The sequence below is a fragment of the Zootoca vivipara genome, chromosome 4 (genome assembly GCF_963506605.1).
Source record: "Zootoca vivipara chromosome 4, rZooViv1.1, whole genome shotgun sequence".
Classification (NCBI taxonomy): domain Eukaryota; kingdom Metazoa; phylum Chordata; class Lepidosauria; order Squamata; family Lacertidae; genus Zootoca; species Zootoca vivipara.
In genome coordinates this window covers 83,038,780-83,063,901 of record NC_083279.1, presented here as the reverse complement: position 1 = coordinate 83,063,901, position 25,122 = coordinate 83,038,780, and the positions used below count along the sequence as shown (strand labels likewise).

The 25,122-nt window shown below is 42.4% G+C and overlaps 1 protein-coding gene across 4 annotated transcripts in view; it reads left to right on the top strand.

Moving 5' to 3' along the window:
• Positions 1 to 25,122, top strand: part of GRIA4 (glutamate ionotropic receptor AMPA type subunit 4) — a 224,142-nt gene that overhangs the window by 143,074 nt on the left and 55,946 nt on the right. For all 4 annotated transcript variants that reach the window (XM_035115662.2, XM_060273856.1, XM_035115663.2 and 1 more), the window contains exons 4-5: positions 11,732 to 11,916; positions 23,345 to 23,398. In XM_035115662.2, the coding sequence (XP_034971553.1) occupies positions 11,732 to 11,916; positions 23,345 to 23,398 (239 nt within the window). The remainder of the gene's footprint in view (positions 1 to 11,731; positions 11,917 to 23,344; positions 23,399 to 25,122) is intronic.

The following is a 25,122-nucleotide window of genomic DNA, read 5'->3' as shown; positions in this document are numbered from 1 at the left end:
GCAGCAGAAAACAATCTTTCTCCCTCCTCCATATGACATCCTTTCATATTTTTGAACATGGCTATCATATCACCATATCACCCCTTAACCTTCTCTTCTCCAGGCTAAACATACCCAGCTCCCTAAGCCGTTCCTCAAGGCATCGTTTCCAGGCCTTTGACCATTTTGGTTGCCCTCCTCTGGGCACGTCCCAGTTTGTCAGTATCCTTCAATCTGTCCAGTTTGAACTGTTTGTCATTTGCTGAGCTTGTTTATTTTAATTTTGATGCATTGCATTGTTCCCACCCTATGAGCAGTTGGTGAAAGGTGGGTTACGAATGCCATTAATGAACGTGCTCAGGCCCACATATGAACCCTGGGGGCACTCCCTAAAACCCAGTAATACTTGGTATGCCAACCCATGCATCCAGCCTCCAATTCTCCTTTCCTCTTAAGCACAGTAAACTGTTTCCATACTACATACTGCATGGAAATAATGTCATTTCACTGCTTGCCTTCAAAAGCAGGCAGTTTATTCATCCTAAACCCCCCCTTTTTTCCAGTGAGCAAAGTAAGGTTCTTTGATCCAGTAGTTTCAGTTCAAATTCCAAACATAATGAAGTAGAAAGGATTATTCTGTCTGAGAAGAATAAATAGCAAAATGCGTGTGAAACAATGAGAGTGGATATCTCTGCCACCGTGCCTCTGTCCTCAGGGTCTTCTCGGGTTTCCACCAGGCTTTGTCACTCTCTAGTCTGATAGCTCACCTTCACAGTGTGATTCCCATGACTGTCGGGAAGCCTCAGAAATGAAAAGAGAGAGGAGGGCAGGAATGTGCTGCAGTACATCTGCAGTGGAAACAGAAACAGACATTGTTAGGAGTTTTAATCATGAATCCAGCAGCAGAGAGGCCTGACTACAGCTTTAAATAAAATAAAATGTGGGGTGGGGGGGGGACTCTCAAAAGTATGTGCTCTTATCTTCGTATTTCAGAAAACCAGGACAAGGAAGAGAATAGGAAAAGAGAATTGTCTGATGTCAAATGCCTTGGACTGTTAAGTCTCTGTAGCAGAGCTCTACAGTAGTTATTCAGGTTTCACAACACAGGGTCCAGAAAAATCACAGGAAGCTGTCTTATCCTGTGTCAGACCATTGGTCCATCTAGCTCAGTATTGGGATCTCTTACAAACCTTTTGTCTCTGGGCTGTAAGAAGACTCCACTTTGGTCAAGAAAGGACCAGCTCCGAGGCAAGACGGCGCAAAATTGAGAAGATCCATTTGGGGCTGTCAGATTTTGACCTTGCACAGGATGCCATATTATGAAAGATTCCCAAAGTTTGCCCATGCTGGACACAAGACTCCAGGTGTGGTTTGACCAAGGCAGAATAGAGTGGTACTATTACTTCCCTTGATCTGGGCACTAGACTTCTGTTGATGTAGCCTAGAAAAGCATTCACTGTTTTTGCTGCTGCATCACACTGTTGATTCATGTTCAGCCTGTGGTCTACAAAGTCCCCTAGATCCTTTTCACATGTACTTATATCTGTGCAGCTGATTATCCCTGCCTAAGTGCAGAACCTTACATTTGTCCCTTCTGAAATTCATTTTGTTAGTCTGTCCTTCCCCTGACCAATGAGATTGTGGATTTTATGTGAAAAGCAGCGCAATATAACATTAAGTCAGGCATTCCCACCCCTCATTTCGTTCTATCTCTATAGAGAGTTCTGTTGTTTATCCTGAAGTATTGGGATGGGAATAGGCAAAACTTGAAAGAAAGAAAAATAATTTAGGTAACACTGACATTTTGACTATGGCTACTTGCCCAGCTGGGATGTTGCCATTTCGTAAGTTCTTGTTGAATGCCCTTATAGTACAGTCCCCTGTAGTTTCTACATCCCACTTGTCTTATGTCAGCAGTGAGGTTAATACCTAAGTATTTAAATCCTTCATGTCATTTGGCAAACAGAGTTAACTAGTAACCAGTCTCTTGCAGTGTTGTCTAACTTCATAGGAAGGAGCACAGAATATTTTTAAATAAGAAGTTTTATTGATTTTTCCAGTGCATAAACACAATTATGATATGTGCTGCTTATTTATGTGGCAATAATGTCCCTTGTTGCTGCTGCTGCTGCATATATCCTAAAAAAGAAGAGTATTCAGAACTTTGAAGTTCAAGACAAACAGTGAAAACATGCAATCCATGTTCCAATTTTCTAAGGTGGGCATATTGTATTTTGCTAGTAAAAGAAGCACAGGGGCCTAAGGCCTAAGCGTACCATAAACAGGTACCCTTGGAAGATAGTCAGATGATTTACTGGTATAAGAAGCCGTTTGTTTTGCCTAGCTTGTACATAACCCAAACATAGCTGGTTCTTTCTTGCACAAGTAGGCTGTGTCATTTCTGGCAGATTAAGTACCAAAGTCCTGCTAATGCATTGGGGGTGGGGCTGAGGGGGTGATGAGAATGGGATACTGAATGAAAACAGGCAAATGTCCTTATGGAAGGGGGTGCTAACAGAATAAATGCTTTCGCTGAGAGTTATTGGAATCCTAACTATAACATAGGTAATTGATTGCTGGAATTTTTGAAGAAGATTGCCAACGGTAAGTTGTCTGTGAGAATGATATCATTGTCTTAGGCAGGAAACATATTTGCCAGTTAGATGTTCAGTTCTATTGCACAGTGTAACGGGAATGAATAATTCAGTGAAGCAGGGGCTTTTCAGAATTAATCCATCAAAGAACACTGCAACGGTTGCATTATTGCTTGATGCATAAATGTACGTATCAGCTTATCTGTACATGCAGCATAGGGACAGAAGGGAGACTCTTAATGTAGTGAGCTTGTAGTATAAAAGCTAAGAGGGGAGACATGAACCAAGCCAGGAGAGCCTCAGTCCAAAGATTACTTTATCTATGAATAGGCACAAAAGTAGTTGTGCAAACCACGCTCCCCATAGCTTTAGCAGTCCTTGCTCCTAATAGTCTAGCCTGACTGGTAGCAATTCCCCAGGGCTTCAGGCAGGAGAGATTTCTTACCCTGCTTGGAGAGGTCACAGGTTGAACCAGGGACTTTCTGTGTGCAAATCCCATATCCCCATCATTGATGGTGCTTTGTTTAAGGGGAGCTACTTTTTTAGCTGCTTTGCTTCTTAGCGTATTGCTTACCGTATTTTGTTTTTAACAGCAAATTGCTTTGATTCCTTGTAACAGAAAAGGAACTATAAATAAATAAAGGAACTGGAGAAATGTCGTCCAATATACATATATACCTGGAACACCTTGGTCTGTCTAGGTCCATCACGCGTATTTCTTCTATTCCTGCACACTTTTATGTTAGAAGCACGGAGGTCCAACACAGCCACTCATGAGGAATGAGCAGAATCTCTCTCGCACACATTCATGCTGCGGTACCTGTGCTCATAATTACTTCAGCTTAGCAAATGTGCTTACACTTTGCTCCTTTTCTGCTATCCCCGAGGAACAGTGATCCCGAAAAGTAGGTTAAATTCTGTGGCCTTCTAACTTGTTTGTTTAACTACACTTTTACATCCTTCTCTTCCGGCGGCTGATTCAAAACAACATTCCCAGGTGGGAGCTTGCAAGGCCAGAACCGCTTCACTTTTGTACTGAGCATGCCAAGGGGGTCTTTGGGCCACTCATGCAACAGCTTGAAGATGTTGAAGGTAGAGTTTCTGGGTCTGGGGATTCTGGTGCGGTGATCACGTGACTGCTTCACCTTCACTCTGCGTCCAAGTCTCAGATTTTGCACTGTGGGCCAATGTTCCATGCAGGGGGGGGGGACCTGCAGTCAGTGGCGTAGTGTGGGGAGAGGGGGGGGGCAGAGGAGCGTGCACAAAATTGTTTAGGGACACATTTCAACACCTGGTGTTGCCTCAATAGAGCTGCGTGCTTCTGTCGTGTGGCTCCGTTTGAAAACAGCTTCTCCATACAAACCAGGAAGGGACCTCTCCAGACAATGGAATGACTCTTCTTTTCTTATCTCCGAGGCTGCACTCTCCTGGGTGGCATGGATGCAGTTAGGCAGTTGAATGGGCATGTGCACTCCATACGTTTCCCTCCCTCCCGTCCCTTCCATGCAGCCCCGGGTGCTGGCAACCCGTGCTATGCAACTGCCTGCAGCCCACCAGATGTTCTGAGGCTACTTTTCCCATTGTGCCTGAACACTGGCCAAGCTGGCTAGGGTTATAATTAAAAAAAAAAATCCTTCCAGTAGCACCTTAGAGACCAACTAAGTTTGTTTTTGGTATGAGCTTTCGTGTGCATGCACACTTCTTCAGATACACTGAAACAGAACTCAGCAGACCCTTATATATAGTGAGAGGGTGGGGAGGGGTATTACTCAGAAGGGTGGTGGGAATGGGTGATTGGCTGATAGGTGTGGTAAACCTGTTGACGACTGTTAATGGCTGCAGTTGGTCTTACAGGGAAAAGCAAGGGGTGAGATGGCTAAAAATAGCTTCATCATGTATAATGAGATAGGAATCCAATTCAGACCAGGTCTCTCCATGGTTTTAAGTTTGGTAATAAGTTGCAATTCAGCAACTTCTCTTTCCAGTCTATTTCTGAAATTCTTTTGTAATATGACAGCTACTTTGAGATCTTGTATAGAATGTCCTGGAAGATTGAAGTCTTTTCCTACTGGTTTCTCTGTCTTGTGATTCCTGATGTCAGATTTATGTCCATTTATCCTTTGCCGTAGGGTTTAGTCTGCTTGTCCAATATAGAGAGCTGAAGGGCACTGTTGGCATTTGATGGGATACACAATGTTAGAAGAATGTTGAGGGTCACCCCCAGTGCCGGATTTACATATAAGCTAAACAAGCTATAGCTTGGGACCCCACTCTTGGGGGGGGGCAAAAAATTAAAGGAAAAAAACCTGGATACTTCTTAATTGTATTTCAGTTAAACAATTACTTTGATAAAATACATAGTTTGTTATGTGCAAATGGCTTTAGATACCTATTAGGTCCATAAATTACCATAGCATATATTCAACACAAAAAACTGTGACATATAAAGGGCCCCATTACCTTCAGTAGCTTAGGGCTTCATCAAACCTAACTCCAGCCCTGGTCATCCTCCAACTTCCTTGCTCACACCCCCTACTAACTACTTCTTAGAAACCTTTGCAGTAGGAAAATAAACGTTCTTCCTTTCCTTCTATTGTTTTTGTCAATTTCTTACGCCACTTCAGTGTAATGGGTCCTAAAGTTAAGCTATTTCCCCACACCATTAGTATGCTTTGTAAAAAAAGAAGACTCCTTGCTGGCGTGTTTTATAATAAAGGAAAACAAAGGTATAAAAATTGACTAGACTTCAGGACTGTTCATTAATTTGGTAGTAGTCACACTACTGAGCAGTGGAAGATGTGAGTCCCTTTATATTGATTTGACCGTAACGTTGTGTAATGTTTGCGTCCCTTTGTGCCTTGGGATGGGCTTTGTCTCTTGTCTGCTGGGCCACAGAGCAGGTTGCAGTAAAACTCCTGTGAAGCAGGGAGGGATTCAGAATAGTGACACACAGTGAGACAACACTTACAGAGTGATGGGGTTTGAATCAACCATAAGTAACTAGAGGGGAAAACCCAGGATCTTAAAAATAGAGCAGTAATGCCTTTCAAAATGTCTGCAGGTTAAGCCACATACAGATCACCTTATGTTTAGACCATTCGTCCACCTAATATGGTATTGACCACACCAGACTTCTCTAACCTGTTGCTCTCCTGACTCCCATAATCCCCAACCAGCATGAACAACACTCAGGAATGATGGGAGTTGGAGTCCAGCAGCATCTGGGGGGACAACATTTTGAGGAAGGCTGGTCTACATTAACCGGCAGCAGGGTTTTAAGCAAGATGTTTCCCAGCCCTATCTAGAGATGCCAGAGATCGAACCTGGAATGTCCAATGTGCAAAGTGGGTGTTGCAGGAGCGAAAGGGCAAACCAAAAATGAAAAGTGGGGTTGCCGTATCTTTGCTATGGTGAAAGGCTGGAGCCTTTGAGGCCTTTGTTTGGGGGAGGAATGCAATCAATAGCACCATAAAGGTTTGCAAAACTGCATGTGGTATGGAGAAAGCAGACAGAGCTTTTCCCTCCCTCTCTTTCTCATAGTATTAGAATTCAAGGTCACCCAGTGAAATTAATGGGCAGTATATTCTGTTCCGGCAAGGCAAGTACTTTGTCACAAAGTGCATAATTGACATATATAATTCACTACCACAAGGTGTTTCTGATGGCTGAGTTAGATAGCTTTAAAGTGGGGGTTGGATAAATTTGTGGAAGATAACTTTTATCAGTCACTATTAGTCATGATTGCTAAATAGAACTTCTCTGTTAAGAGAGACAGTATGTCTCTGAATATTTTATTCTTGGAACAAACAATGGATGGAGTGGTCATGTGTTGAACTTTCCCAGAAATCTTTGACTAGCCATTGTTGGCTGGCCCTGTTATCTTCCTTCCTGGCTGAGCCACCTGTTCATAAAGCATTTGTAAGTCAGAAATATAGGAAGATCAGGCAAAAGGACCCGACTATTCCAGCATCGTGTCTCCCATAATTTGTTAATGGGAGTCAAGGTTCCAAGTCTGAATTCGAAAAGAAGACCAGCTGATTTTCTGAATGACTCTCTCACTGAACCTAAGCAAATCTGTGACAAGAAACAGGATTAAATAAATGTTGACTGGGTCACTACCAAAGATCAATTCAAAGTTAACACCACCAGTGAGTCATGAGCATGTATAAAATCCTGATGTTCTTTTAACTACGGAGCTATATATGGAAGTGAATAGGAAATGAGGCTAAGAATATATTATTTGGAAAGGATCTGGCCATGATTTGAAAAGATAATTATAGAGAAGCAGAACAAAAAAAAGGAGTATATAACTACAGAAGCAGCTGAATAACTGTGCAGTAATTAAAAAGAATTCTTCATTCTTTCCCTGCAAAAAAAAAAAAACCCGACTTCAGGTTAAAAATTAACCTTGACTATGGAAACATATTCACCCGTCATGTCAAGAAATTTACATTTGTAAAACGATCTGAAGTGCTAACCTGTAATCTAACTCATGTACTTGAGGTGAGATTGTGGGTTCTTGTAATGATTGTAAGCTTTAAAATATTTGCGTTCTCAGAAGTATGTGTAGAAAACCATTATAAAACATTTTGCCTGGAGGATCCACAGAGGCTCGTGCTCAGCCAATTTTGCTGGCTAAAATTGAGGCCATTGGAACAAGGCAAGTGTTTAAAATCAAGAGTCCCTTTTCTTCTCCTCCAGTAACATTTAATGCAAAACTTGCCACATACCTGTTCGCAAATGGCAACCAATGGTTTCAGGGGCAAGGGGAACTTGCGGCCTGATGCCACCCTGTGATCTGAATGATGAGGCATTGGCAAGAAAGAGTGGAGAGTAGCAATGCATTGACCATAGCAGGTGGTTCCAGCCCAGTAGGGCAAAGGAGATCACACATTGTACCACTGAACTATGGCGCTTTTCTACCCTTTGCCTAAGCCTCTGTTGCTGTTGGTTCTGAGTGGAGAAGGTTGAGGAACCCATTGCTCATCTCTGTTTGCAAGGGAGTAAGCCGGTAGCAAAAAGCAGCATTGCTGGGCTTTCATCCCTTGTTAAATTAGGGACCATCAGATTTCCTGAGCACGGAGTTATAAAAATGGCTGTGCTTATGACAGGGAACTGAGAACCAGCAGAGGCTTATGCTGGGCATTCTGTGATACTTCAGTGCGCCCACGCTAGGTGGTCGGTTTCCACACTCACCCCTCTATGTCCTCTTTCTGGAAAATCAAAAGGCATTAACAGAGTTCAAGGACATGTTCCAGTCAAGCAATAAACACCCTGGGTGCAAAGTAGGGCGAATGAGTAGCCTGAGAAGAGAGGGAGTTGAAACGTCAAGACAAGAGCATGCAACGTGGAACCACACGTAACATTTAGTTACCTCTTCCATGCTGCTGTGCCCAGTAATATACATTGTCGTAGTTCTGATTTGGAGGCTTAATTAGACATTACCTTTTTGTTTTTGTTTTCAAAGGAACATTCCAGTATTTGTGGAGTTCAGAATTTGCCAGGGGTGGTTAAGTGAATAAAAGAAGCATAAAAAATAACAAAGGGAAGCCGAACAGCAGCAAATAGTTCTAACAATGTTTTTTGCCTCGTGAACTTGGAACGAAACGGGCTTTGCAATTGAAAGGCAGGTTAATTCCATTGCTAATAATCCATCTGCTTTAACTACGTCTGAGAACAAGAGGAGCAGTTTCAATATGCCTTGTATTCATGTAGCTCAAAACCCTTTATAAACATTAATTAATTAAAGCTCAAAATCTCCCCCTAAGCCAGAGAAGCGTAATCCCTGTTTATTTCTTTAAAATAATAATGATGGTGATATTATTAATGACTAATCTTATGACTATATAACACATAGCACAAATATGGGTTAAATATTTTACTCAGACCCATCATTGAGTAAATAGCCCATTTTGCACATAACGATTTGGCACTACATATATGAGCTGGGACAAACCCTCGCTTCCTCCTCATCCTGTGCTGTCAGAAAAAAGACCTGGCCAATGTTCAGTTTTGTTTTTGCAGAAGCTTCTTCGCTGTTGCATATGAATCAGAGCCATAGTTTATCACAAACTCTAGTCCATTTCAAACCAAGCCAGCTTTATAACACATGGTTTGCTATAAACCACAATCTCTGGTTTGTAAGCAGCGACAAGATTCTGTGAAACTGAAACTAATTGCTGGCAGAAGTTCTCCTCCTAGCAGCATGGGACAAAGAGAGAGGAGAAGAGTATTATGACCACCAAGGCTTTGCTCAGGCTTGTTCCATAGCACTAAATAATGGTTTCATGTTATGTGCAATCACAGCCAGTGGCCTGTCATTTTCTGGGATCCTCTCACCCACATGGTTCTTTGAGATTCAGGTAGGTAGCCATGTTGGTGTGACGCAGTCAAAATAAGAGACCAGCTAAGTGTGTTCTGGGTATAAGCTTTCGTGTGCATGCACACTTCTTCAGATGCCATTTTTTGAACTGTTTTGGTCATTTTTAGATTTGTGTGTTGTCTGAACCTTAACCACAAACTGTAGAAAACCTTGGTTACACCTTTTGGTTAAGGAGGAAAGAGCTTAACCATGAGCCTGAGTTCTGGTGACATGCTAGGCCAGGCATCCCCAAACTTTGGCCCTCCAGATGTTTTGGCCTACAACTCCCATGATCCCTAGCTAACAGGACCAGTGGTCAGGGAAGATGGGAATTGTAGTCCAAAACATCTGGAGGGCCAAAGTTTGGGGTTGCCTGTTGTAGATGGATAGTTCAGTTGGTTAGAGTGTTGTGCTGATAAAACCAAGGTTGCAGGTTCAGTCCCTGTAAGGGACAGATGCATATTCCTCCATTGTCGGGGGTTGGACTAGATCAGGCATCCCCAAACTTCGGCCCTCCAGATGTTTTAGACTACAATTCCCATCTTCCCCGACCACTGGTCCTGTTAGCTAGGGATCATGGGAGTTGTAGGCCAAAACATCTGGAGGGCCGCAGTTTGCGGATGCCTGTGCTAGGCCAATGTTTAGCTTAGCTGTCATGCTATGCTGAGATAAAAAACCAGAGAGAAGCAAAGTTTGGGGTGGGGGCGGGTTCTCCCCTGGAACCCATACATTTGCACATTCATGCAAGTCATGGTCTAGCTTAGCATTATGTGTGAACATGGCCAATGGATGCTTCAAGTGTGCATATTGTGTGGGGGGAAGATATCAACTGTTCGTTTGGTATATTAGCAAACTAAGTTGTTAATGAGCAGGTTTAAGATAGATGGCTTGATGCAGCAAAATAAATAAGTGCACAAAAATCGTACAAGAGTACTTCAGGCAGCTGTGCCAGGAGGGAAAGGCCTTTATCCAAAGATGATATGGCATTTTTAGATTCCTCCGCAACAGGAGGAATTTTATAGAAATAAAGAAAGTAGCAAACAGTGTCTTATTCTGCAACCAGCATTGCCTAAATCTGAGAATTAGAGTTTTGTGCATCTTCTAAAGGTACACTGTATAATTTGAGAGTCACATATAACATAATTTCCCCTCGATCATTAAAATCACTTATGGTATTTAGCCAGCTGAAATGCTGCCATTGGAATACATCCTCAAAATATCACTAAATTGAGATGCTATAATCATTATTTAAATATGGGAAATACTTAGGAATTCAGGCTGAACTCCTATGCAGCATGAGAAATGATAATACTGAATTACAGTACTTTATAGGGTTGCTGTAAGATTTACAGTACAACTAGATAATGTACGTGAAGTGTCCCTGGGCACTTGAAAATGTTATACAGATGTTGAGGCTTTTTTATTAATAGTATGATTTACGCTTACCTCGGAGTAAGTTTCATTGACTTTAATAAGACTTACTTCTGAATAAAATTACATTTATAGGATTGAGCTGCGCATTGGGGATGGCGAATATCTGTACCCCTGAGGACAACTCTGTTCTCCAAATACTAGTCCAGGTCCTGGAACGATCTGTAAAATGAAGTTGGTGTCACTTAGTGGCATGGACTTCACAGATATGAAGAACATGCACTTGGATGGAATGAGGTCATCGATTGGTGAGGAGAAAGTGAGCAGAGGAATAAACTGTTATTCCTCTAAACTCCCTCAAAGGCAGAGTGGCAGAGCGGAGGTCTGTCTTTCCAGGAGAGAAAATACACTATAAATGTATATAAAATACAGGTGGGGGTCTCTCACTCCCCCCCCCCCTGCTTACAAGGGGAATTGTGAGCAAACTATGGAAACTTGTTTTTTCACTACATATTGACTAAAATTTGGTCAGATAAAGTTTTATGCCCGGACACACATCGGTAGGCTACCTGTGATTTAGGATGCAATGCAGGTGAAATCAGGGGTGCCAACTCCCACTGAAATCAAAAGAACATTTCTGTAACAAAAAATGTTTTTTTAAAAAAAATTCTTCCAGTAGCACCTTAGAGACCAACTAAGTTTGTCATTGGTGTGAGCTTTCGTGTGCATGCACACTTCTTTAGATATGGTATGAGTATATTGGTATGAATCATAGAGTTGGAAGAGACCACAAGGGCCATCCAGTCCAACCCCCTGCCAAGCAGGAAACACCATCAAAGCATTCTTGACATATGCCTGTCAAGCCTCTGCTTAAAGACCTCCAAAGAAGGAGACTCCACCACACTCCTTGGGAGCAAATTCCACTGCCGAACAGCTCTTACTGTCAGGAAGTTCTTCCTAATGTTTAGGTGGAATCTTCTTTCTTGAATGGTATGAAATGCACACATATTGGTATGAGTTTTCACATGCACACGAAAGCTCATACCATTGACAAACTTAGTTGGTCTCTAAGGTGCTACTGGAAGAAGAAGACATTTTATTTTGTTTCGACTATGCCAGACCAACACGGCTACCTACCTGTAACTATTTCTGTAACAGTGCCCTTTGGGTCCTGCGGGTTTCAGTGGGAATTAGGTTTGTGTGCCTGACTTTCTCTGGATTGCCCACACAATGAACTAAGGAGTCTTTAAAGGATTGACAGCCGCAGTATGTGTACATAATAAGGAGAGGAGAGAAAGCACAACATAGTAACTGTAAATCTTAACTCCTCACCAGCTCCGTAAGGAACTTGATGTTGATTAAACAGTCTTATGATCCACAGAATGCAAGGACTGTGTCATTAGTGTATTGTGTCCCTTTCTTTCAGGTTACTCAATACTTCAAGCTATTATGGAAACAGCAGGAGAAAAAAGCTGGCAAGTCAGCGCCATATGTGTGGAGAATTTTAATGATGCAAGCTACAGGCAGCTTTTAGAAGACTTGGACCGGAGACAGGAAAAGAAATTCGTAATAGATTGTGAAATAGAGAGGCTTCAGAATCTCTTAGAACAGGTAATGCCTGCTTTTAATGTCACTGCAAACACATTAGTGCGGCCCCTGAGGAGCGGCCTCTCTCCTCTGCCTTTCGTTTTTTTACCTTGCCAATCAAGGCCAGGACTGTTTTCATGATGCGCTTCCTCCCTCCACTCTTTTATACACAGCCTGGTGTTTACTCTACACCGCTGGATCCATTTGCACACTGATGTGAAGCTCCCACCAAGCAGCTTCTCAGTCCAGTAGGGAAAAAAGCGTCCCGCACACAGATACAGCAGGGGCACAGCTGATACTGCAAAAGGGAACTGAACCCACCCCATATCCTCTACAAGACTCGCCTGAAGCTCCCAGTGCTTTTGTCCAGCCAAACCCACATTCACTATCTATTTGTTTTATTGTTATATTTATATCCCGCCTTTCCTTCAAGGAGCTCAAGTTGCTACAAAGGTTCTCTCCCTCCCCATTTTATCCTTACAACAACCCTGAGGTGAGAGTTGGTGACCGGTCCAAAGTAACCCAGTGAGCTTCATGGCCCAGCGGGGATTTGAACCCTGCCCTTCTAGGCCCTAATCCAACACTCTAACCACTACACTACACTAGTCCTACACACTAGTGGACCTTGGCTGAGTAGAAGAGAGTGAAGGGGCAGACAAATGAGCTGCACCTCCCACTCCCTTGAACGCCCCTTCAGCCTTAATAATCTCTCTCTCTCTCTCTCTCTCTCACACACACACACACACACGGAGAGAGAGAGAGAGAGAGAGAGAGAGAGAGAGAGAGAGAGAGAGAGAGAGAGAGAGAGAGAGAGAGAGAGAGAAGGTCTGGGTTTAAATAAATCTACCTGTCATGATCACATCATTAATAAACTCTACCCAGAACAACAATAAGCAAAACTAAAATCAACTACAACTTAACCATTACCTAATCCTACACTGCTGCACCTAAACTCCACCAACCCTCTAGCGAAAGCATTATCCCAGCTGCCCTAACCACATGATAGTATCTGAAGAAGTGTGCATGCACACGAAAGCTCATACCAAAATATAAACTTAGTTGGTCTTTAAGGTGCTACTGAAGGAATTTTTTTATTTTGCACATGATAGGGGACAGGTTCCTTTTCCATTCCCCTCTTACTCACAACTAAAATTTGTTCTGTGTGGGAACAAGTTGTGGGACAAGCAACTCCAGAAACAGTTTTCCATTGTCAAAGGTCACTCAGAGGTGCTAGACACATGGAGCAGCAATTCTTCCATCTTTTTTCAAACTAGTGCACCATCACAGCTTGACTAAGGCCTTGTAAGCATTGCTGCTTCTCACACTCCAGGCAGGGGGGGGGTCATTTCTCTTTCCCCCCCTCCAAGACAGGCGTTCAGGCATGTTTCAGGTAAGTTTCTTGACCCAAGTTTTCTTCCATCTCATCCTTTCTGGGCTGATCACCTTAAGCTCAGCAATAGCCTCCTCCAGCTCAGCAAGATGTAGCACAAGATCAAAGACTTGGGGGTGCAGTCCTATGTTTGTTTATCTCAGGATGCTTCAACCACCCCGCACCAAAACAGCCTTCCCCAACCTTCTCTGGAAATGCAGTGAGAGGCTGAGGCTTGTTTTGGAAATGCTTAGCCAAAGTATCATGGCCACTCACCTCCAAAGCAGCCTCCCCTAACTGTCCTCTCTCTCCTCCCCTAACTGTCCTCTCTCTCTCTTGGAGCTGGTGAGCAAGGTGGGAATATTCCCCATCATTACGCTGAGCTGGCTGAACCATTCAGGACAATCCCTGCCCTGAAGCCAGTTCTAGTCTGGAGATGAAAGCTGGAACCACCTTTGTCATCCTCACTGAGGAGCAATAAAACACTTGCTGAAATATAGCCTCCCTTCAAATCTACATTAGTTGCCCTGGTCTTCTGAGCAGTATACACCTGTGTGCTGACCAACAGGTATAGATGCTCATCGCTTGAAATTTGCTTATGTTGAACTGCACTTGCCATTTTAATAACCATCCCTGAGTTTAGAAATGTCCTTGTAAGGAGAGCTCTGCACTGTCCTTTTTTGGCTGTTCCCACCCTAAATAATTTCGTGTCATCATCACCCTTGGGCGCCTCACTGTTCCCATTGAACTCCTCATCATTTATCAACAAGCTAGAAAGCCACAGCACCAATATCACAATTAGGAGCTTTCACATCTCCTCCCTGCCTGCGTCACCTCTAATGCAGTGCTCCTTTTGTTGAGTCAGTCCACACATTCGGTTGCCAGTTCATAAACTCTATGGAAATCAAGTCTAGAGAAAGCAAGTATATGTAGATGTGAACCAGACTCGCAATCCAGACTAAGCTGCATTCAGATAACCTTAGAATAATTCACAAGGTCATAAATCATATGTATCTAATCCTCCTTGATTGAAAATTCTGTCAGAGCTGAAAACAAATGGGTACGTGAACCTTGGTTTCGTCAAAGTATTCTTTGCAGCAGCGCTGGTGAAGCAATGCCACCTAGTGGTGCTGCAGGCTATTTTGTTATGCTGCTGTTTTTATATTTGTTCACGGGGCATGCTTGAGGTATTTAACGCAGTTTCCTGCATAAGAAACAGACGTGCTGTGAGTCTGAAGCTGTGCAAAAAGGCTTTCTGACCCCTTTGAAGACAGCTATAGAGATGAAGAAATTGGAGGGAAGTGATGTGGCAAATTTCGAAATTTAGGTGTTTCTACAACCATTGCAGAGACAACAATGGTACCACCATGGAAACAAATTTTGCACACTTGTTTGTTGTTGCAGGGCTCTGAATGTATTTTGAAGCACATTATACCTTATAATCAAATCTCATTATCATTCTAAAAGAGAATGAAAATGATCTTTTTATATAAAAAAAAAAGAGAATAAATGTTTTCCACTGCAGCTGTTGATTTAAACAGTCCAGTGCCTCATTTTCACCATAATATGAAGGGTAAATCCGCAAAGCTTTTGAATACCTGAGTATAAACTCATAGATCGATTGACTGATGACTATATGGCTTTTTTATATACACTGGCTGGGTTTGGACATTGTGCTAAACCATGGTTTGTTTGGCTTAGAACACACCCCAGCCAACTAGCTATGGTTCGTTTGGGACCAACAAATAAATCTGTGTGTTTCAGTAAAACCCAGTATCCTGACTTTAATCCTTATTGGAGGAATGCCCACAGCAGTAAGGACTTTGGTTCAGTAGGATTGGGGAGGAGAGAGCTAACAAAGAGGAGCTTTAGGATTGTGCTTTGCCCTGGAACCTTCCCCTTCCTTAGCTGCAATCATTTGCAATCACTTGTCTGCAACTGGGATTCTAGCTTCTTCAACAACCCATGGTGAAAGCAAATTATGGTGTAGTGTTAAATCTTAATGTGACTACTGTGACCCAAATCCTAGTGTCATGTGATAACAAGTGATCTACATTCCAATCAAAATAATAATAATAATAATAATAATAATAATAATAATAAGAAGAAGAAGAAGAAGAAGAAGAAGAAGAAGAAGAAGAATTTTATTATTTATACCCCGCCCATCTGGCTGGGTTTCCCCAGCCACTCTGGGCAGCTTCCAACAGAAATAGTAAAATACACTAATAAATGCATTCGCCCAGTTCAGTGGGACTCAAGTGAGCATTGCGCTATGGATATAAATGTCCCCCTGGAATCCATGTATTATCCCTCAGCTTCCAGCCAGGATTCCCGTGCTAAAAGAGATGTGTGCATATCTAGTATTGATTTCCAAGAAATTAATATTGCACTATTTGTACAATTTGCACCCCTGAGTTTAATCTTTATAATATGGGCTTCTTGAACTGTGAATGGAACCTGTTCCTTCAAAGCAATTGATAGCCTTCACCCACCAAGAAGGATTGACGCATAATCCATCATGCTTAAAATCAATACGAGTTTTTGTCATTGACTTTAATGGATATAGAAGTCAGATTTCTATGGCAGGTGCCTCAAAATAGTGGCAAGGTTTGCGTTTAGTAAGAAGTCTTGAAAGTGCATTTTAATTGTTTGCAGAAAAAAAATCTTGTTTATTACGTTTATATATCTCCCTTTCCCGGTCATAATTTTTTGAAATGTTTCAGATATCTTCTGCTAGCATCTAGTTTCCTTTCACATCAGACACTGGCTTGTAGGTGGAGGATCACATTCCTTCTTTAGGGCTTAGAAAACAACCTAAGTTGTGCCTGATGGATCAGGTTAATGGCCCATCTTATCCAGAATCCTGTTCTCGCAGTGGCCAGCTAGATGCCCATGGGAAGCCCACAAGCAGAACCTGAGCACCCTCCCCACTTGTGATTCCCAGCAACTGGTTTTAAGAAGCCTACTCCTTCCAACAGTGGAGGGAAAGCATAGCCTTCGTGGCTGGTAGGCATGAATTTTCAGCAGCCAATAAGGTTTGTTTCCTCACTTTTTCCTTCCTGTACTTCTGGCATGATTCCAGTTTGCCCTGCTGCTTTGTATAGCACTGGATAGATTGGATACAAAGGGCTGACCTATTAAGGGCATAGCTGCCAAGTTATCCCTTTTTTTAAGGGATTTTCTTTTATGCTGAATAGGCTTCCTCGCGAGAAAAGGAAAAACTTGGCAGCTATGATTAAGGGTATGGAATATTCTGCTGTAGTGCAGGGGTATAATATAAACAGCTTCCTTCCTTTGCACAGTAAACTCTTATGTACTATGGTAATACTTTCTCTGTTTGACAGTTCCGTATCACTTTTCTTACAAGGGAAGCCACATGAACTTTTGTGAATTAAATGGTAAAGATTTGCTTGACAGAAGAGTGCCATGCTTGCAGGCTTTTTAATGATGGTGAAAAAAATATGTGTGTTTATTTTGAATAACATCAACATAATTTCCTTGGACCCCATTTTCTCCTCCGAAGGCAATAGCCATAAATATACTGAGCTCATCAATAAATTGTCTTAGTTGGGCTCTTACAAACAGGAACTCGGGCCGTGTTATGCAAGAACTATGAATGCCAATGGGATATATTGCAACTAACTTAACCATACGGTTATACACGTGACATAGAATAGGGTATTTGAAATGTTACAGTCACTCCTGCAATGGATATTTTGCCAGCAAACCTGCCTGAAGAACAGGGTTTTTTTGAGAGTCCAATATGTTCCCCAGCGTACACACCTTTGCTCATCTTCCTTGCTACCTGGTTGAGCTGCTGCTTCAGGAGCACCCCTTTCTGTGACTGCATATTATTCTTTCTGGCTGCCTAACACCAAGCCCATGAGGAATCCAGTGACCAGCGGGATGAAATCACAATCCCACGTAGGGAATCAGATGTGGTTACATGACAATGTCACTTGCAGCAAACAAAACCCTCGCATTGTCCTCATTCTAAATGGAGAGTGGAGTTGAAGCTCCGCCTGTCATGTTGCCACAAGAAGCAACCAGGCTGATTGTGCCTGCCTTGCTGTACTGAAGTGGCTTTTTCATCACTCATTGACCCTGTTGCCTCAGGATAGGCTGGTACCTTCCCTTTTCTCCGGGTAAAACTGTCAGGGTTGTTGTGACTACTCCTGAGTAACGACCTTCCACATGCTTGTCATTCAGAAGTCTTTATTAGTGCACATTATTTACAGTGCAGCGAGCTGTTGGTTTCATGTCTCCTCATTCCGAATCAGAAACCGGCTCTGCCCCCTTCCGCGATTTGGACCAACATAAAAGCCTCGGGACAGTGAATCTCCTCCCTTTTCTCCTCCTCCTCAATTCCGGTGTCAGGGGGGAAGGGTCTGCGGTCTGCCTGATTCCTCTCCTCTCTTTCCCTCTCCCTCTCTTCCTGCCTGTGGAGCAGGGGCTCTTGGATGTTGCCAGAGGTCTGGCACTCCCTTTCCGTCTCCTGACTTTCCTCATCCGCCCCTTCGCTTTCATGACTGCTTGGAGAGGGGCTGCTTCTGATGAGGGGGGGGGGGCTGTTCTCTATAAGCCCTTCCCCTTACAAAAACCTTTGGTGCTGCCCCTGAAAGATTAGTAAAAGATTGGGGGTGCTTTGGAGGGAGACAAAGAAACCTTCCACTGAAATCACAACTCAGCACTACTTGCAATGACTCATTCAAATGCTGATTCCAGTGCAAAATATGCTGCTGTTTGTGTTTTTGGTTTTTTAAAAAATGTTTCTCAGCAGCCCACCTGGCAGTGTCCATCTGTGTACCACCTGTCAGGGAAGTAGGCTTCTGACCTCTTGGCGTAGTGTGATGTTTTAGCAGTTTTGCTGCATTTTGTCGTGCAAACTTTTGCCACACTTAAGAAGGTGCCTTCTCAACCGCTCCGCCTTACCAAAATTCTGCTCCTCTGCCCTTGAATTTTCCAATTCCCTTGCAGAAAATCACTTTTATCCTGATCCGTTTCAAAAGCTTGCTTGCTTATATGGACCAAATTGGACCTAACTGGGCGTGAATCTGTTCCCATAGAAATGACCATCTGATTTTTGAAAATAGACTTAACTTCTTTGCTAATCAGCTCCATTGATAATGCGATAGCAGGTATAAATTAATTAACTCCCACTCTTCTGCCCCAATATATCTACACACATAATTATCAATAATTACTTAGTAGACCTTTCATTTCGTCTCCAGTTACACAGTCATAATGAAAACAACCCACAGATTCTGAATTGAAAGTATAAGTGGAAATGAATGTTAAGAGATCCATCCACTTTGCACAAATATTTGGTGCTCTATTGTAGAGAGGCAAAAAAACCCTGTTAATCTAAAAAACTTTCCTGTTAAAACTCAGATTTGATTGGTAACTTCTTTATGTAATGTTGTATGCATGTGCCTAATGGAAAAACACACAAAGAACATCCCTCTTAGCTGTATTTTCCTAGAAGAATGACTGTTTGTAACAAAAGAAGTTACAGACAATAATGGGCTTGAGGATCGATTAATGCAATGTCTTCCCAAAAATGTCCTGCAAAAAACACTAAAATGGCAAGTTCTTCCAACTCTATTGGCCCCAGATCAACATCAGTACTCCAATCCATTGCTGTCTGCAATGTTTAGCCAATGGCCCCAAGACAAAGAACACGATGAGTTTGGTGGGGGAGCAAAGAATCATAGAGGATGGTTGGGCAGAAGATAGCTAAGTGGTCCATGGTCCGTGCAAAGGTATGGGGAATCTTTTTCAGTAGAAAGGAATTCCCTTCTGGGCAGCCTTCCAGGTCCACATGCTAGGCAAAACACAAAGGGTGCAAGGCAGGACTGGTAGGGGATGTGGCCTGGCTAGAGGGGCTGTGGTTAGGGACAGGGTATAGCCTGGGAAGATTAACAAGGGCCAGATAGAGAGGGATGATACAGGGGTGGATACAGTTTCCTTATTACTGGCATATGCCATAATAAACATTTTAGGGTGGGATTAACCTAATGAATGCCACCTATGGAGGCCTTGCACAAGGACTTCTGCTTGCACAGCAAGGCTTCCCCCTACCACTCCCCACACACCCCTGCACCTCCCAAAAATTAACTTGGCATGGAGTTCAGGAGAACTGCACAAACAGCACAAGGGAGAAGGAGAGGGGGGTCATTCTGTCTGCCAGGCTGTAGTGCTTCTGCAAAAAGGATGTTCTTCATAGCATGGTGTTGAATCCCTCCCTCTAACTTGTTGCTAAATTCTTTGTGGTACATCAGCGTTGGTTTTTTGGTTTTGTTTTGTTTTTCTTTGCCAGTCATGATAATAATAATAATAATAATAATAATAATAATAATAATAATAATAATTTATTATTTATACCCCGCCCATCTGGCTGGGCTTCCCCTGCCACTCTGGGTGGCTTCCAACAAATTCCATCAAATATCACAGATTAAAAATTCCCCTAAACAGGGCTGCCTTTAGGTATTTTCTAAATGTCAGGTAGTTGTTTATCTCTCTGACCTCTGGTGGGAGGGTGTTCCACAGGGCGGGTGCCACTACCGAGAAGGCCCTCTGCCTGGTTCCCTGTAACTTTGCTTCTCGCAGTGAGGGAACCGCCAGAAGGCCCTTTTGCGCTGGATCTCAGTATCCGGGCTGAGCAGCACGGGTGGAGACGCTCCTTCAGGTATGCCTTGACCCTGATTGAGCATAATGGTTAAAAGATTGAACTACAAATGAGAAAGTTCCCAGTTAGAATCTTGTCTTTGCCGTGACTTCACTGGGCAGCTTTAAGTAAGCAAACTCTCTCTTTCTCCATCCTTCCTCCACCTCCTTATCCACACATACACACTGCAACATGGGGGAAATAATCCTTACCCAACCTTTATAGAATGTTGCAAGGATTAATGCACGTGAGGCACTTTCGATACTAGTATATGATCATTTCCATGTACAGTGGCAAATGCTTACAAGGTTTGGGCAAGTGCAGAGGCAGAGCTTAGCAATATGTCTATGTCCAAAAAAGAGAGAGAAGAAGGCACAATCTTTGCCTCTTGCTTTTCTAGTAATTGGCTTTAAAGAAAGCAAGTGTGTGCTTTTTCTGATTGATTGACAATCCTATGAAGCAGGCTGTTGCTTAGAAAAGCTCATATCACAAAATATTTGTTAGCCTTTATGGTGCCAAAATACTGCTGTATGTTCTAGCCTTTGGCTGGAACAATAAACTTACATTATAACTTGGCCTAAAGAACTCTAATGAGAAGGATTATTATAAGGTAAAGGGACCCCTGACCATTAGGTCCAGTCATGACCGACTCTGGGGTTGCGCGCTCATCTCGCATTATGGGCCGAGGGAGCCGGCGTATAGCTTCCAGGTCATGTGGCTGTAGCGGAACCTATTTATCTACTTGCACTTTGACGTGCTTTCGAACTGCTAGGTTGGCAGGAGCTGGGACCAAGCAACGGGAGCTCACCCCGTCACAGGGATTCGAACCGCCGACTTTCTGATCAGCAAGCCCTAGGCTCAGTGGTTTAACCACAGAGCCACCTGGGTCCCCCTAATGAGAAGGATTATTATAGTTGATGTTTAAAACAACTGCAGGCTTAGCAGTGGTTATAACAGCGGTGACATAAAGGCCTCGTAGTTGATGTTCACATTATTAAAAAAAAAACACAAATCCTTCGTTAAAATAGGAATAGAAAGCCATAATGAAACGTACATGCACGTATCCAAATATAAAAGTCAGCGAGCATATCTAGGATAAAATAGCGATAGCTGAGATTTCAGTTAAGTAAACGAGAATTTTGTAAAAAGCCATCTGCATAAACCCACAGGGGAAAGATCAATCGGGAACCATGTACAAAAGCATTCTTCCTCAGAGCATCTCCCAGCAGGGCATCACCCCACCTGAGGAGAGCTTTGGAGATGTGCATCAGCCCACTGATAGCTAGTGCAACCCACACTTTTACAGGAAACTTGCTGAAAGCGTACTTGTTAATGCTTTTTGATATGTCCTTTGTATCTCCCCTTTCCCATATAACTAGGTGCTTTCTTTGTAAACGTAACACTCTAGCCTGCCTCTGCATTTGGTGGGGTGGCAGGGAGAGTTACTGTCTTCCAGTTATGAATACCCTGCCAGTTGTATTCTGGCTAGGGCTTCTGCTTTTTATCTTGGAATGAAAACTATCAACAGGCACCTCAATGCCAGCTGCTTCCTCCAATGAACCCGTAAAACCTGTTGTATTGCAGCCTTTCTCCAAAGGCTAACTTCAACGCTACTGCATTGGTACTGAATGTTCGCCTGCACTCAGTGAATCATCTTTTTTTTCCCTCCCTCAAAGGCTTTTAAAATACTTTGTGGATGCCTTTGTGAAAGGTTTATCTTTGCTTCAGGTGCTGCATAGAAATCTCATCACTTTCCATGTTTATATTGTTGCTGTTCCTGCCACAATATTGCCACTCTAGTCTCAACCTTCTACTTGTGAAAAGCCCCCATGCCCCTTACAAATTTATAACACAGCGAGTCTTCCTTTTTATCTAGGCAGTGGATATGCCACACAGTCGTACAGGAGAAACCTCAGCAACATTGTCATTTGTTATGGGAGGCAGTATGTTTCAACAGGTGTTTAACTTGAATATGTCTCTACAAAATAGCGGACTGATGAGCTTTCTGGGGGTAGGCAGAATGCCTGGAAACCACCAACCCCCCCCCCCATTCTAATGCCTGGATCCAGCAAAGATTCAACTGCTGGAATAGACAGGCCAGCCTGGTAATTGCCTGGGAGATGAGCCATTAAGAAAGACAAAGGGAAGGTAATGGCCCATTTGGAAAAACCATTAAGAAGGCAAAGTCTGTGCCAGATGGCAGTTTGGTGAAGCCCATCCTCTAGCTCTGAGTTAGTCTGGAAAACAAAGAAGAGTTTTGGAAGGAGAGTCTTTAGAATTGGCTGGGAGGTGACAAAGGGGAAAGTGGTTGCAGTCTGTAAAAGTCAGCAAGCTGCTGAGAGTGTCAGAGCCATGGCTGAAGTCAGTTTGAATTCAAAGTTGCTGATACAGGAGAAGCAAGACCCTCTTGAGGTGATAATGCTGTGGGCCCCTTTATCATGGCTCAGGTTGTATATATGTGTAAATAAAATATATCCTAAAGACACCATAGTCTCGCTGTACCTTATTTCCAAAAGGAAACAGGAATCCTGAGCTTCTAAAACTCACTGGAATCTCACACCACTCATAGATTGCGGGTGGCATCTCACAATACTTAAAGGAAAGAGTTGTTTTGTTTTGAGTGATCCATATTAATTTATTCCTGTGTTTAAGGAACGGTACCTTGCCTTTTGACTTATAAGACTCTTGTGGCAGTTTACAAAAAAACAAACAATGTTTTTAAAACCAGTAAGATACAAAAAACAGCAGAATAAAACAGAGCAGCAGAAAAAAATTAACCATAGTTAAAGCAGGAGTTAAGGTGTAATAAAATAGAAAGGTGCAAAATAATATTTTACAAATGACCAAAAGTGTCTACAGGGCTGATGGCAACTCAATGGATGATCCAGATTTGAATTCACATGCCCATGTTTATGTGGTTTTGATATGATGGTTTCATCTCATTGATTGGGTGGAGTGAGGGAAGTTGATGGCTTGTACAATAAATTCTCTGGCATATCTTCATTTACAAGGAACTCTTGACTTTCTCTGTAGATCTGTCTGCTCTGATTTTGAGGAACTTTGGTTGACCTTGCTTTAGGACAAACCTGGACATTTTCTGCTATACTCCTTTGATAGCTTTTTCAACCTGCACTTCTGTAACTAGTTGCAAACTGATCCTCCAAAGGTAGCGTTCGCGTGGCTAGTGAAACAGAGAGTGAAAAACACAGAAACGTGGCAGAAATTTAATTCACATTTGGGATTATTTGAGCTCTTTTCCAACATCTAGGCACTGAAATTGCCAGGTACCTTTGTAATGTTGATGAAGAGGTAAAACAATCTCAACATTATGTTACCCAAATTATATGTCATAAGCGATACCCACTGTTTGAAGTAATGTTGTATCCATTGTTCTCTTTCTTTCCTTCTTCCTACAGATTGTGAGTGTTGGAAAGCATGTTAAAAACTATCATTACATCCTTGCAAACCTGGTAAGAACATTTTTTTTATGAATTAACCGTGCTTGGGTGGCAAAATCCTTCATGGCCTTATTAAATTGAGATTGTGCAGTCAAAAAGAGTGAGATAAGGTTGGCTCATTGGGGATCAGAATATCTCACAGATAGTTTTGCTCCTGGGATAAAGCAACTGAGGGAGAGTTGATGCATCAAGGCTTCCTCCACTGACTTGGTTGAAACCATATGACTACTCACCTACTGGAATTGTCCCCATTAGCACGCGCGCGCACACACACACACACACACACACACACACACGGTTGCATCAAAGGTGACTAGCTCATTGTAACAGTTACGTAACATTATATATTAATTGGTATCTGAATTTGCTTTTCCCCCCTTTCTCTTTGCACTCCCTTTTCTGCTCAAGTTTATCTCTATTTAGGTTGTATGCTATTGTTTTAAATTGTAAATCACCTTGAATGTATCGGAAGAGAGATGGGATGCAAATGTAGCAAAGACATGGGTACATAAATAAATGTACTCTGCGTGGTGTAGTGTAAGGCTGGTAGACTCGTAATCTGGTGAACCGGGTTCACGTCCACATGCAGCTGCTGGGTAACCTTGGGCTAGTCACACTTCTCTGAAGTCTCTCAGCCTCACTCACCTCACAGAGTGTTTGTTGTGGGGGAGGAAGGGAAAGGAGAATGTTAGCTGCTTTGAGACTCCTTAGAGTAGTGATAAAGCGGGATATCAAATCCAAACTCCTCCACCTCCTCCTCCTCCTCCTCCTCCTCCTCCTCCTCCTCCTCCTCCTCCTCCTCCTCCTCTTCGGCACAATCCCATTGTTCTTAGTTATAATGATTACAGAATTCAGTCCAAAGACAAGAAGTAACAGAAAAACAGCATTCCAACCATAACAAGATGGCATAACAGCAAACCACAGCCATTTCTTCATTCTGTACTTGCATACAGAAATACCAGATTCTGCTGCAAAAACTTCCAAGTACTCCAGCTACAGAAAAATATTCACTAGGAAAATGCAATTGTTTCCACTGTTATTTATTTCACCCTGGTGGGATTACTCTTAACTGCAGGCACCAGTAAGTCTTTTGAGCTGAATATCTTGCTATTGTCTGTGAACTGGAAGTTACAGGGCAATCCTGCTAAGGTTAACATTTAGTTGGAACATGTTTGGCTCATCATCTGGAATGGGGAAGAGATCTGTAGTGCTGTACTGTGTAGCCACAGTAGCTGGTACTCAAGGACTTAGTTTTTGTTGCAATAGATTTCATTCTTAAGTACTTGTATTTTGTTTAAAGTATATTGTAATCACAAGTACTGGGGTTTAGCTGGCAGGTCATGTGAAAAGGATCTAGGCCTAGGGGGTTTAGCTGACAAATAACTAAATATGATCCAGTCACTATAAAGGCTAATAATGCAACTCTCATCAAGAGAAATATGATATCCAGATCAAAAGAAGTAATGCTAGTGTACAGGTGAAACTCGAAAAATTAGAATATCATCGAAAAGTGCATTTATTTCAGTAATGCAACTTATTATTTTTTTATTTTAATTTTTACAAATGCTTTCTTTTGGAAATTTCACAGCAATAAAACAAATAGTTACAATAATACAAAAATAAACATTGCTATTACATTTCATTAATTACATTCCATTTATAATTGACCCCCCTAACGACAAATAATTGCAATTACAACAAATAAAGGCTTGACTTATCTTGCTTTGCATGTCATG